Here is a 15,470-nt window from a genome sequence, read left to right as displayed (position 1 = left end):
ACACCTAAAGACTTCACTGACCTCTGTCCTGGTTGCATTCTCAGGGTAGTGCTGCTATATTGTACTCTGGTTGCTGCATCTCAGCGTAGTGCTGCTACACTGTACTCTGGTAGTTCTGTAGTGCTGTGAGGACCGATGCTGCACAATTCTTCTATCACTTAAAAGAAATAAGACTCCTTTGACTAAATAAGCTGTGATAGCAATATATTAACACTATGCACATTTTTACAGGAAATACAACTTACTAAAAATCTGCAAGTAATGCAAGTTATAATACCACCGCACTACCATTCACTATAGTCAAAACTAAAGGCTTTGAATTTTTAAGGTTTTTATTAGAGAAGTTGAAAGTTTCATCTCAGGACTGACAAGAACATAATTATCTCTTTTCATTTATTTTGTTTATAGGAATATGTAGAATTTGTTTGTACAAGCATATACAACAAAGTAATTGGTGCTTAGTACATTAAAATCAGGAATCTGATTTGTTCTAAACTACCAGTTTTCCATGCAGTCATCTTTGATTTGGCAGCATGGACAAATTCCAAGCGGAATGCTTACATGCATTGTTTTGCAATATAACTACAGCAAGCTCTCAAAACATGCAAATTATCACATTAGCAAATTGTTCTTATATCTAATGGACATAAAAAGGTTATTCCTGATATGAAATTCTGAAAATCTGCATAAATACTTCTGTGTAAAATTAAATTAGTTATGTACTTTTCTTTTACTACAAGTATCAAGAATGCCCATGTAATTAATATACACACATATATATAGAGACCTTGTTATGCTAAAAGTCTTTGTAATTAATCAAACAATATTCTGTGCCATACATTTATTCAGTATTTACCAGCTAGGAGAATGACTGTGGTCATATAGTAGGCATTACAGTCTTAGTAGCATTTGTATCACATGCAAACATACTCTTAGCATTTCTGTTTACTAATTTTATCACGTGGCGACAAGTATGTGATTTTCTACAATGTTGTGATTCTGAAGTGTATAAATACTTTTTACATTTTCACAGTTACAAACTTTTTGCCAAAAGCCATTTAAACAATCTTTAAGTTACAATGAACTGTTGTATCTGGGTTCTGCAGCAATAGGATCAAAATGCAATTTCTATACAAGCAATGTAGGATGTAAACTTTTCTTAAAGTGCCTAATATGTAAATCCTTAGAGCACTGATCAGTTTTGGCACAGATACACTGTATTTCCCTCACGCTAACCATTGCAGTAACTTTTACAGGATATCGGCTTCTTTCAGACATGATAGAGTTGATATGGCACTTGTGAATGACATCATTGGACTGCAGAAATACCCTGTCAAGTTACTGCTACAGCTGATGAAGTTGGCTGATGACTTTGTACATATTGTACTTCTGAATATACACAGTTAACTTTCAACTGCCTACTGCCTGAAAAATACTTTGATATATCATTTTAAATTGCCCCAACTCAGCTCCTTACTATACTGATTATTACGGTGACTTAGCAGAAGATCCAGTTCACTGGGCTCAATGACATCAGGTACTGAGCATCGGATGAGTTGTTGCTTGTCAGCATCTGGCAGCATGAGGTTTCTACACAACATATCACACATGAGAACACAAATGGTAAATAACATGACTACAGTTTTGTTGCCATTTGAGATGATGTTAAAAATATCTGTTGTGTTTCAAGGCTCTGATTGTGTAATTCTGATGCAGGCAAGCTGCCTGTTGAGATACAGAAAGGAATACAGGACTGGGTTTAAAAAACTGTCTTCATCTTCTCATTAGTGTTTTTCTGAACAAAGGGGACTCTTATGGAAATCCAACAAAAGAAATTCAGTGCCCAGTGTTAAAAAAGAAATAATGCAAATCTTAAGACTTGGTGGTCCGTAGCTACACTTCTTATATTAAAAAAAAAAAAACCAACAAACACCCCCTGGCAAAACAAAACAAAAGAAGCCCACACTTCAACCTCAGCAATGTTATTTTGAAATTTGTCTCATTTTAAGGATGCTGTGTTCTCCAACTTCAATTTGCTTGTTGAGGCTTTAGACCACTGTTGCTGGCCTGCGATCCATCTCTGCTTCCAGCTTCACCATCTGCTGCATCTCCTTTGCCTGCAATCCAAAATAACCGCATGAAGCATTGCATTAGACCTTTTGTTCAAAATAAAGCATGTTTTATATGACAGTGTCTGAGTGAAACACAGGCAAAACACACTGAAGGTATATGTAATAGCATTATGTTTACCCCCCAAGTGTCATTCTGTTTTCAAAATCCGATGTAATTCTTATGTCTAAAAATTCTTGGGCAATATTTTTTGATCCTATTCCAAGACTCATGGGTTAACTTTCTGAAGAAGTATATGGTAAAATGCAGAAGCTCCTATTTTGGGGAAGAAAACTAGGCAGATACCAATCCGAGACTTTCTCCTGACACAAAATGTCTTTGGGAATGTATGCTTCACTGCTGTTGTGTGAGTACTGGAATGTGTTACTTCCTGAAACGTTTAGAGAGCTCATCTATGATCTGGACTAGTTTTATCATGAAGACAACGAATGACAAAAAATCATCAGTGTAATATCTTCCTTGCAGTAAGCAAGATTTTTAAGTAATAATTTTTTAAAGAATATTTTTTTAAAAATAATCTCCATCAGGCCTGGAGATCTTTATGATTACAGATGTGGTGTTTTTCACCTCAGGCTTAGACTACTGCTATATGCTCCATGGGATTACACACACTGAAATCCACCTGAAGCTGTATCCAAATGCATTGTGCAAAATACAGCAATGAACGTAAGCCTGACCTCGCTATGAACTCTGCTTGCCTCAGGCTCTGCAAGCAGAGTTAAAGTGATGTATATAAATGGTAACTGGCCTGGGAATCCCCTGCTTAGAGAACACTTCAAATTCCCTTCCTCTCCCTCTCTCTCACAGGTGCACGAACACACACACACACACTTACTCCTCCTGTGGCTCAGTCACAGATGAGAAGTTGCACTTTGGTTTTGAACTCTGCAGTTTAAAGGAACTGGGAGTCAGCATCTCTTTATTTTCTCTGAGGTCTCTAAATCTGGGAAGGTATTTAAATCCATAACCCAAACGACTCAGTTGACCCAGACGGGAAGCTAACCCATCTATCTTTACAGTCAAGCTCCCAAGGATTAGGACAGGTTTAGGAACAGGCCTTTGGTGTAACCGCTCTGTATCTGTTGTGCAGGGAAGAATGGTTACTGGACTTCATTTAACATGTTCCCCCCAAAGCTGTAAATGTTACTTAGACAAGGAACTTTGCTATGCAAACTCCTACTTAAGGAGTCACCTATGTGCATATGCAAAAATAGGCAGATGTAGGTCTAAAGTAATGAGATGCACAGCTATTCATTTTGCAAGGTAAACGTGGGTTTGTGCAGATGTGATATACATGCCTTCTTGAAAAATCTAGCAGCCCTGTACTCATAATCATCATCATCATCTTGGGGAAAAAAGTAATTATGATAATAGCAAAGCAACTGTCATAAATATGATTAAAAATTAATCAACGCTCTTCATTTAAATGAGTTAAAAGCTTGAAAGTAATGAAGAAATAATTTTAACATGAAAATATGGAAACATAATAAATAAATCAATATGTACAACCTCTTCTGAAATGTTGGCTGGATTTTGCCTGTGTGTGAAATGAAATTCCAGATAAAACAAAACCCTGTGGTTGTTTCTTAGTGACTCACACATTTCATGTTTTAGGCTTGCAACTTAACTACTGGCACAGCGTCCTACAAATATTCTGCATGCCAATGTACGGTGTACAGAATTATTTCTGCAAGAACTTGGCTTCAAAGAACACATTAGCATAGGACTAGGATACCCGTTTTTGCTCATCTGAGACTGGTTCAGACAGTGGATTCTGACGTGGACACACAAGCACAACACTCAAAGACAAGCCTCCTGGAAGGCAGTGTTGAAGCTAAAGTGAATTCATGAAGTGAGTGGCAGCTAATGGACTCTTGCTTTCAAGATGCTTGTTCTCTAGTGAGATCTAAGAACCACAGACAGTAAAAGAAGAATACAAATATTTTTTCCTAGCTTAATTAATGCTTCCCTCCCCCCCATTATATGTCTATAAATAAATACTGAAGTGGGTGCTGTCAGCCCCAGGGGTGCAAGATGTTATCAATTCAAGAAAGTCATTCAGATCAGGCAATACTGTACAACTGGATGTTCAAGCCTAATGCAACTATTTCCCTTGGTAAGACAGGGGTTAACAGAGATTTCTGGTGAGTGACGATTATTTAGGAAGCCACAGCAGCACAGCCACACAGTAAATGTAATTGCCGTACCTTGTAATGTGTTGGATTTTGAAGTGTATTTTAAAGTGCTGGAAGCCTCCCTTCTTTAGACACTAAAAAGCTGTTTCTAGCTATCTATTCTGTATTTCGCTATTCTTAGCATGGAATTACTTATTTTGTTACCATACTAATATATGTGGATACCCTTTGTCTGACTATCAGCATTAGCAGTTAATCGTATGTATGCTAACACTAAAATAGTTTTCTTAGATCAATAGACACTTCTCACAGACACAGTTAAGAACTCTAAGCATATCTTTCAGTAACGACAGCTAATGTACAATACAAGTTAATCTCTAAATATTTCCTCTGCACATCACTGTTCATATGCATCTGAATTTGAGATGCTGAAGCACAAAATACTGTTAATATTGTGTCAGGCTCAAATATCTGTGTGCAAACAAGTTTAACATTGTGTTCACTATGTCAATGGTACTTCCCAATGGTTGCATTTACGAGGAGGGCTCCAATGATAATGATTTAATTTAGAAGGAAAGCACACTGAAATAATAGCTCACTTATTATACATCCATCCTACCTTGTGTTTGAGACACTGCATGACAGGATTTCAAAAGCTGTTTGTACAAAAATAATAATGTCAAAATTGAGTAATACAACAAGAAGCAAATTAAATGAATGAAAACTGAAGTGAGATTGAAAAATTAATGCAAGAAAAACATACATAAACAAAACCAAATTTAAATTCATAACAGTTTGTACTGAAGGCAGTTTCCACCCAGAATTCTACTTTTCTAGATTGTATATTTGTATGAAAAAAATTCTTCTCTTGCTTAATCACATTTTGAAATTCTCATCAAATGAATACCACCTTTATCTTGATCCAACTAGCTTTCATACATCAATGTATACAACAATGAAACCAGACCCAGCTGGGGGTTTGCACTGGTGCACTTTTGGGGCTAAAACAAAGCAGTCAAAACAGCAGGTATGACAATACATGTTCTGATGGATCAAATTAGAGTGAATTAAATAGCTGTTAAGGGCTACCCCTGTGGTGGAGGCCACCACATGCCCACTCAAAAGTGATAACCAGCATGTGAATGATCCTACTCCATTAAACCGATGGTTTAAGCTGATTTCATCTTTGCACTGAAGTGGGAGCACAAGCAACCTCGTGTAGACTGCTACCATCTCTCGGCAGTGGAAAACGTAACCCCCGGTGAGGGAAGTATCCAATTGCTGAAAGAGGTGCCTCCTTTAAATTTGCACGTATTTCCCAGCAACCTCCATCCCTTATACATAACATGTTTATCACATAGTGGTCAAAAGCACAACTATAATAATTTCCTCTTGTCCTTATGTTTTTAAAAAATGGATTCAAAGCCCTCTAAAGCCAACGGAAAGAAACCACTAATGACATCTATCTCTAGATCAAGCCCATCATTTTTTGTCAGCTAGCACAGTTACAGTGAGTTCTCCATCACGCTCTCTACAGTGGCACTACAGATCTGCCGCAACCCAGCTGCCTCCCCCGGGGTACCCGCCTCCCTCGCCTTTTGTTTATGTGCAGATACTGCTCAGAAGTAGGCTGACTGACAGGTCCATTCATGCTGGCATCTACAGAAACCCAGTGAGGAAACAGAACAGGAATTTTGGTTGTGGTCCAGAAGGGAGGTGGAGCAGTAGGAACATAGAGCCATGGTGGCTGGGGCTTGGTGGTAGCCACTGCCTGTGACCCTACAAGCTGTCACCTCCCTAGAGGTTAACCAGGCTGCAGCTTTTGGGGCTGTAGGACTCTCTCCTGACAGTGGAAATGCTCGATCTGCACGTACTCTTTTCTTCCCTCCCCTTCTGCAAGATGGCTTTAGTTCACACTGTAATGCCTGCCAAGAGTGTTCAAGTTCTGAACATTTAATAAACAAAGTAGTAAGTACATAGCTCTTGAAAGTAATGGGTATTAAATGCACCCCTTTGCTCTCCACTCATTGAACTGCTGGGTATATTTCCCTTGCAGTTTACATTTGTGTAAGTGCACTACTGCAAGTCCATGCAATTATTACAGCTCTGCTGGCTCAACTCTTCGGCAAGGGAACTGCTCAGAACATACTGTTGCTTCTACCAGAAATAAGATTAGAATTTTCCTTTCCTTGCCAAGTAGTTTTTCAATTAAAAGAAAAAAAAAAGCTTATAAACTAACAGAAAATAATAAGGTATTTTAATTAGGAAAGGGTGTACTAATACAGATAAAACTCCCCATGCTACTATAAATCTCTAGAATTCAGTTCAAACTTTCTCTTAAGAGTTCAGAGATGCTCTGTATATGTTCCACTTCCATTTTTCAATCAGCACTAGAAATTAAGTTCCAAAATAAAGGACATATTTGCTTGAGATACTTTTTGGAAATCATTAAAATGGATAGGCTGGGCCTTTTATGACTGTCATATCTAGCTAACAAGTATCAATGTGGCTGAACAGCTGAAAGGACAGACTCTGGCTACTCAGTCTAGCTTTCACATGTTTATCTGAAAAAAATCTGGTTCTGTATTGTTACTTAAGTCTCCTCACCTCTTCATTTTAACTCCCTGAGTAGGTGAGTGTCGACAAACAAGGTCATTTTCCCAAGTTTGGTAATGACTTACATTCAGAAGCGCACTACTCAGCCTGATTCTGGTTACTGTTTTCACTAGCTTGCTTTTCTTTTAAGCCTTTAAAATAAGATACCTGCTCATTCTGCTTCTCCAAGACTTCTAAATGCTCAAGTTGAACTTTTTTCAACTGATCCATTTCCTTTGACTGCTTCATTGCCAGCTGTAAGCAAGGGGAAATAATAGGGGGGAAATTAACACATTATTAACAAGCAAATTAAAAACTTACTTGAAACACACATATATGCACTGTCTTGCCCCATTTGGATGGCAAAAACTTCACAAGGCCTATTAAATCACCCAATCTTAAGAAAAGCTATTAATATAATATACATATAGCACACATTAGATATATTACAGAAAAGTAGCAAATACAGAACAATTAATAGGAATTTTGTTAATTTAAAATATCTTCCTCTTACATAGATGTTAGATCTTTTACACTACAAGTATGTGGAACAAAAAACAAACATCTGTTTGTTTACTACAGCTGGATTCTCAACACAGATAAATAAAAATGAATATCCAGAAATAGTGTCCAGTGACTTTGTCAAGGTTATAGTTACCCTTTTTCTCTCTTCCAGGAACTTTTTTGTGTTGCTGCTGTTCAGTTCTCTGACTCGCCTAAAAAAAATGCAAAATGTTGTCCATGAACACTCAATGAAAAAAAGAAACCCAAAAGCTGCAAGAGAGAGGATTACAAACTCATAAGGTATATTTAGGTTTCTGATTATCTGTACCACGTGGGACTAATGGCAAATTGTACTCTCCTCGCTATGCACCTTTATATTTAAAGGTTTCCAAATACATTGACAGTCTGGTTAAAGACTTGGGAAAAAAAAAAAAAAGACAAGACTGTTGTGAATGAAGTTTGCTTTTTCCATTACTTAAGAGTAGTGGACAGAACTTAAAAAAAAAATTAATCTGTGCATCCTTTACTGCACTCTGCTGTTAATTCATTTTGATACATAAAAATGCTACATCTCTTAACAGTGGTGACAGAAATATCATCTGATGATCTTAAGTAAAGTTACAGCTTACCTATGCTGTAAGGCTCTTAAAGCTGTTATTTAAGCAAAAAGTATACAATTAATATCTACATAAAATACCTAACTGCAAAGTGTCTCTTCCTAAGATTTCTGTCATGAAACATACCAAAAATAGTTCAAAGAGCCGAACCAGACTAATTGCAAAGCCTGAAAACCAGAACTACATTCAGCCTGCTTTCCAATCTGGGAATAGATTTATCTCAGTCATTAGTGGAGGTCTTACATTAACTAAGCACGCCATTACTAAGGGCTCTGACAACTCATCTCCCTGATGAGCCAGCAGTGTGTGACATTCAAGGGACTTAGATCAGTGGGTATGAGTTCAAGCCTTTTAACCAAAATAGCCTGGTGCCAAGGAGGGAATGTAAAAGAGGGAAGGAGCCAGATAGCAGGCCCAAAGTGAAGAGCAAACCCTGAAGGTTTATGAGATGCCATCACATAGACTACTTTTACCTATTTCTTTGGAAACTTTTAGGATAAATAGAAGAAGCTCAATATAGCTATAATGTAGATCAGTCCTCCAAAAAGTGCCAGTAGCTAGTACTGGCAAGTGTCTCTCCAAGTCTCTCAAGTCAGTTAAGACTGTCACCCGCAAATGTGCTGTGAATAACCCACTTTTGCAAGTGCAGCAGCTCCCTTTTTGCTGAGCCTGGATGCTGGCCAGGTCTCCAATGCCAGCAGATAACAAGGAAGAGAGATGCAGGAGTGGAGTAGCAACACCGGTCCTGTTGTGGAGTACATCTCCTGCTTCTTCATTCCTATCTTCCATCACCCTCTCTGCTGACTATCATCAGTTTTAGCACTCCTTTCTTCTGTTCCACCTCTCCTCTGTGTTATCAGTAGATGAGGGAGAAAGCCTTTCACTGGCACCACCTCCTGTGTTTTTTAGTGATGCTGCTTCTCCAGTTATTATAACTCTAACTAGAATCAAACCTCAGGTTCCCTTTTCAGCATAGCCCTCATTTAATTTAAAAATCAACAGCAAAAACAATATTATGCACTTTTAAGTAAAATCATTAAAACCCTTACAGATGTGTTTTGATTTAATAGTGTCATTAGACCTACACCAGTCAGTCACAGCTGATGAGTATAAAGAACTTTTTTATATCCCCGATTAAGGCATTACATTTATTAAAAAAATAAATACGATAAAAGCAACATTTTCCCCAAAATGGTAATCTAAAAATATATTCAGCACAATCATTAGACATTCTTTCCACGCATACAAGCATGGTTTTAATAGAATTAATCCATGAGTTCACCTGTCAGCCTTTGACAGCATTCTTCCCTTCTCAGGAAGCGAGATCTGATACTTACCTCTCTCTCTCAGCTTTATTCTTGATAGATTTGTCTTGGCTTATGGCTTTGCTGTTCTCCATAGATATTTTAGCCTGGTTGGCACGCATTTCCTTGCTTTCCCTAGGCAAAGCCAAACAAAGTCATTAATGCTTAAGATGCAATTGTTGTTGAGGTTGGTTTCTTGACACTACTCTACACTGTGGTTAATTTTGTCCTTGAAGCATTGACAGAGAAGAACAAAACATACAAAAATTGTCTTCCTTTGGGTAGACTTTACACGATTTTAGCAAACATTCAGAAATCTCCATTTGTTCAAGAGAATATAACCGGAAAGATCAGTTTAAAGCATTTTTATATTTCGAATGTTACGGAAGTGTGTAACTCTCCTTTCTCCTTAGTATATTAGAGTTGTCTGAGTATAAGCTACTATTAGCCATTTAGAAAACGCAATTTGTCTTTCAAAGCTGCCAAAAAATTTACAAAACCTGCACCGCACTCAGGACAGGACTGCAATATGAACAGTAATAATATTTGCTAGCTGTGGTATGAGCTGACAGATTTCCTTTCAAGACCTCTACTTTGGGATTGGAGAGAGCCCTTTAGTTCAGACCATGGTCAAACTTGTGTTCGGTTTCTCCTTCTGGCTCAGTGAACCTTGTAGCCTTTTCTGTGAAACCAGATAGCTTTAACAGGAGGGTGGCAATCACCTTCCAGGGGTGATCTCCTGAGTCGTGTGGTTTGCCTTTGGAGATAGAAAACCTCTGCAGTGTTTCAGCCAGTATAGTAGAAAACCAGAAAAATAAGTAAATAAATATCCTGCTGTTTTAAAAAGAAAAAAAAAAGATCATGATTCTTTGTTGGGAGTAACAGCACAGATGCTGACCTTCAGAAACAGCTTATGAACTGTGAGTGAGCAGGCAGCTTTTCATCACTCTGAGTAAGCCAGCCAGGCTCCAAAAGGCTGTCCCTGAAGGCTAGCTCTTGCTTTCTGCCTGCTTGGCATTCCAGCACTTGCAGCTCTTGATCTTAAGTGCTTATTTAAGCAGGAATTATATACGGAAATTAGACAGCAAATAACAGATTGTAAAATCCCCAGTAGTGCATAAGCGTCTAAAAGTTACCCATCGCAAGCCAGGGCAGTGCCTTAGTCTCTTTTTCTGGACAGCAACTAGACTGCTAAACAATTATTGTACTAATTAACCCCAAATTCTAAGTATTTTGTATGCACAGGAGTGTGGCACAGAACAGAGCGCTTAATGAAATGTTGTCGTTGAATCTTTTTTAGCTTGCTTTCATCTCTAAAAGACATTAATCATTAAGTAGCACGAGGACTTACAATTTTCCATAGTTTAAAATTTTTACAAAAGAAATGCAGTGCTTTTTTTTTTCCTCCAAGAGTTCATAAGGTGAATCATTTCCTGAATACAGATTCAGAAGTGGTGGTGTCACAGCAAAAATTAGATTGGGTTCTAAAAAAATCTTGCATTGGGAGTACATTTCATTCCATCAGTCCTGCCTCCAAATAAAAGCTTTTGTTTTCTATACTGAATTTGAAGTAATTTTCAAGCACACTAAGTTAAGAGCAGTACTGAAATAATTTTTTTTTATTACTGTGCTCAAGTATATGAAAAAAGTGTAGGTGTTCAAAATGATTTAGCATATTTGCATCAGATATAATTTTAGAGTGAAAGAAGTTAAGCGGATTACAGGACTCCTGTGCATCACCGATGATTTCAGAATGAGGCGCTGGCCATGGATACGGCTGAAAGAGCCAACACATCGAGATGCACCAGTTTCCCTATTTTGCCAGCTATAACCTAGCTCTGAGGTGCACTGCTGAGGGGTCCTGCTGGGTGTGTTGGGTTTTCACTGCTTCCAAGGGTAAAAGGTATTATTAACAGAAGAAATGAAAAATATTATCTTCCTTTTAAAATCGTCCAGAAACAACTGTAGGGATTGCTCCTTGTTTCTAAAACAGCACTTCTTACAGACAAGGCCAAAGTTCTAAGGTCAGTCCACTGCCCAACTGCCTGGCCCCTGCAGAACACCCCCCGGCTCACCGAGTGGTGCTGATGCCTGTAGCCACAGTTAACTGGAAGTAGTAGATAAGCCAGGATGGTAAAGAAAAAAAAAAAAAGGATTCTGAAAAACTTGGCACATGAACTGCAAGATTTAACTGCTGACCACCTACTGTGTCACATTGACTGCGACTCCGACATTTATACAAACATGCCTTTTAAAGGGATACTTATCTTTAAGCATCTCAGTCTATCTTTGGAATTTATACATATATTTAGATTCCATTAAAGTGCATTAACATGTTATGTCACCAGTATTGTTTGAATGACTAGAAATCTCTTCTTCTATTTAAAAAAAAAAAAACGACCACCACAAATGATTTTTCTTTCTCTTTCATGTTATTTTATCTGGAGTACACAATGCTTGCAAAGAACAGCTTCATGTCCCCAGTTTCTGAAATGCTTCAAGCTTACTACATCCCAGTCAGTAAAGCTAACCCAGTCTGGGGAAGCAGGGGGCACAGCACCCTCAGACTTCAATAAAGCTTCAGATTTTTAATAGTATCTATCTGCTGTCTTTTGCTTTGTTTTTAAATGAGCTCAAAGCACAAACTGTAATTGCTTTTTGTACTGCACATGGAGGGAAATGTCTACCCTACAGCAGATAACTATATCATTTTAACTTACTGATCTTTCCCACTAGCCCCGTGTCCTCTGTTGTGATAGCTAACTCATTACCTCAGCCCGCAGACAGGGAAGCGGTGAGAACAGCATGATGAGAGCATGGTCCACCTCCCATGCTGCTCTCAGACAGATCCTTTTTGCCCTATGGTTACCCGAGTCGTCTCTTGGCTGTTACATACATCTATACAGATAAATGCATATCTATACCTACACACAATATATTCTATTAAAAAAAAAGTTTATCAATTATTAAGTGTAAAGTCTCTTTGGGGAATTATTATTCACATTTCAATATTTCACATTCCAAATTCTTCTGAAATATTCACAGATTCAGACAGTCTTAAATTGTTTTAAACAGGAAAGTCCCCATTTTGCACATTTAGGGGTTACACAAAAATTCCCAAATAAGAAGAAACACACTGAATCACAATTAATAAAGCAGAAAGAATTTTGAAGGTTATAACTACTGCGATAGCTGAGAAGAAAAAAGTTCTCAGTATTTATCAGGATGTAGATTTTTAGGTCTGGTTCTCAGTAGCTCTGAAAATAGAACAATACATGGACTAAACACAAATCATTTCTAGTAAGAGAACAAGATCCATTACTAAGAATACAAGAACTAGTTACAAGAAACTATATATGACTCTTTAAACAGATACACAGAAATTCTAAACCAAAGACAAAAACGATGAGAGAAAAAGCTTTTAAAAAAATTTAAACTTTGCCCTACTGTAGATATAATAGCTGCCTACAGTGGCAGCCTTTCACAAGTTAAGAGAATAAGGCAATATGTATGGAAAAGAAAAAAAACACCTTACTTTCCAGGCTATATATTAGTAGATTATCTTCTAAGCATTGTAGTGAATTTCAAATAGGATAGAAAACGGGACACACTCAAAAAAAAAAGAAGTGATGTGATCTCTCTTGGCTGATGCAGCCAGGTATGATTTACAGATACATTACCAAGTATTGCACCTTCCTCTGGCTACTATCTTTTGCATGATGCATTTGTATTATAATTTAACAATTTCTGGACTTCAGTTTTGACTGGGTATGTATTGCAGGACAGCTTGAATAGATGGGTTAACACAGAGATTAACATAAAGATGAGCTCACTAAAAGCCTTTTGCTGGGACAATTCTCTGTTGGATGGAAAGCTTGCAGGTCGCAGCATGTGTTCTCTCTGATGCAAAGATAAGCTCGATTTTTTTACTCAGGAATTTCAAAAATCATTTCAATTCCCTCTTCAAATGTGATTTATTTATTCATTTTCCCACATACTTTTTATGTGAAAGATGCTGAAGACAATTACTTATGAATATATATATGTATGAATATATATGTATGTATGTACACACACATTTTGCATTCATATGCTTTTAGGCTGCTTTGCATAATAGATCACAGCATTAAAAAATTATTCCTCTACTTACTATCATTTTTAACACTGAGAGTATGATGTGTATTTAATTTCATTTAATTTCAAATGGGCAGGATGGTTAATTAAAAAAGCAACAATAGTGTCATGCAATATCTTCTGTATTGCCAGTGATTAGGACAGGATATTGCATGAAGATAATGTACCAGTCTAATGTAGTTTATCCTGCTACCCATTGTTTTTATGATCTCACTTTTCATGGATCTTTCTTATAATTACTAGTGCAATAAATATGAGTCCGCAACTGCTAGCGGCTCCAAAGGGTATTTCCATATCTGATACTTCCATTTCCAGCCTTTGAATGGCAGCTCCTGGGTAAAGTCTAAGCATACCCACAGCTGATGCAAACTACCACTGCTTCACCGCATCTGCTGCCTCTAATGAAGTTCCAATTATCTAAGCCAGCTAAGCAGCCTGTTCCTGCATCCATCTAAATCTTGTATGATCACTTCTTTCACTGCTATCATGCATACAGCCCAGTATCTTTGACAGCAGTACAGGAGCTATCAACACAAGAAACTAAAACATAGAAAGCAGACATAAACCAAGTCCTCATCGTCAGGCAGCGCTGCCCTGCTCACCTGTCATGTGAAAATTTTAGCTGCTGAGTTTGTTGTTCATGCACGTTAATCAGCAGCTTCTTCAGTAGTTCACACTGTTGGTTCAAGTGTAAATCACGGATTTCTTGCTCTTCGGCACTGTGTGTATTGATCATCTCAGACCACTCTTTCGTGTGCTGTGCCACAATCTCTTTGACCTGTAGAGAGGTAACAGCAGCTTTGCTAGAGGTTCTCAGATAGGCTAGGAAATCAACTATTACTGCTGCTGAAGATGTTGCAAAGACAATCATAAAAAAGGTTACAACGAATGCAGCTAAACTGTGAAAAATGAAATTACACAAATGAATTTGCTTCATAGAGTAACAAAGCCACTGAGGACACTACCATGGATTGCAAAAACAGATGTAAACCAACCCCTACTATTAGGACTGTATTATCTAAAGTGCCCTGAATAAATTAGCTGCATTTATGCTCTTGACTGTACTACTGTTATTTTAAAACCTTCTCTAACACTGAGTTCATAATAAAACGGTTTCATATTTTTGGTTGCCAAGAAAAAAATAAATGTATTAAAAACACTGAAATTAACAATCGAAAAAACCTAGCGAGTGGGATTTCTCTGAGGGCTTAAATACAGTCTTCGATTTTGTGGAGACAGTTTTATAAACACAGTCAGTTTACAGAGAAATCCTGTATTCAATACAACCTGAATCTGAGGATGGGTTCTGTATCTTTGTTTTATATTCATTAAGTCAGCAGGGAATCTGACAAGTATTTTTCTCTTGCTTATCTCTTAAGACTCACAAGAATAATGAGATTTAAGTTTTGGAACGTTCCCAAGAGACAATATGAGGAAGTCTAAATCACCAGAGTTGTTATTGTAATAATATATTGCACTTAATGATTTTGAAAATAAGCTAATAGAAAAATATATTTTATTATCCTTTAATAATTATCTTTGGGTATTTTGACAAGCTATTCTACTTTTCCATAAATGGTACACAAAACACGCCTCACAATAAACCTATTTTCAGGTAGTAATTTCAACTGCTACTATGGTAACTAATAGCATCTGGGTCATCCTCTATGAAAGCTAAACCTTAATTCCTCAAATCAAAAATTGCCCCCACATTGCTCAGTAAATGACTGACGCCAGTATTTTAGGTGTGGGCCCATATGTGGCTCTGCACAACATGGAACAGACCCTCCCGCACATACTGATGGTGGCAAGAGAAGAGGGGACCTTAACAGCCCCGGTCTCCGTTCTGCCCTGGAGCGGCTCCTGAAGGCCCTCCTACACAAAGCTCATGTTGTGCAATAAAGCTGGGCTCCTAACAGAACAAGAAAAAAAGGAGTAATTTTGTAACAGATCAGGGTGACCATCAGTATCCGAAAGCCAGACTCGCATTTAACTATAGCTACATTGTGATCCCATATCTAAACAGATCCCGTAGGAGGCAGAAGCAGCTG

The 15,470-nt window shown here is 37.7% G+C and overlaps 1 protein-coding gene across 7 annotated transcripts in view; it reads right to left on the bottom strand.

Moving 5' to 3' along the window:
* Nucleotides 1-314: 314 nt before the first annotated feature.
* The window catches only part of PLCB4 (phospholipase C beta 4), a 208,918-nt gene continuing 193,762 nt past the window's right edge, over nucleotides 315-15,470 (bottom strand). For all 7 annotated transcript variants that reach the window (XM_055725825.1, XM_055725824.1, XM_055725827.1 and 4 more), the window contains 6 exons: nucleotides 14,022-14,197; nucleotides 9,319-9,420; nucleotides 7,519-7,576; nucleotides 7,029-7,115; nucleotides 4,885-4,921; nucleotides 315-2,117 (listed from right to left, as the gene is read on the bottom strand). In XM_055725825.1, coding sequence (XP_055581800.1) covers nucleotides 2,029-2,117; nucleotides 4,885-4,921; nucleotides 7,029-7,115; nucleotides 7,519-7,576; nucleotides 9,319-9,420; nucleotides 14,022-14,197 — 549 coding nt within the window. In that variant the 3' untranslated portion in view covers nucleotides 315-2,028. The remainder of the gene's footprint in view (nucleotides 2,118-4,884; nucleotides 4,922-7,028; nucleotides 7,116-7,518; nucleotides 7,577-9,318; nucleotides 9,421-14,021; nucleotides 14,198-15,470) is intronic.

Source organism: Falco cherrug, chromosome 13, assembly GCF_023634085.1.
Source record: "Falco cherrug isolate bFalChe1 chromosome 13, bFalChe1.pri, whole genome shotgun sequence".
Classification (NCBI taxonomy): Eukaryota; Metazoa; Chordata; class Aves; order Falconiformes; family Falconidae; genus Falco; species Falco cherrug.
The sequence above is the reverse complement of the archived record's forward strand: the minus strand, read 5'-3'. Positions and strand labels throughout refer to the sequence as shown.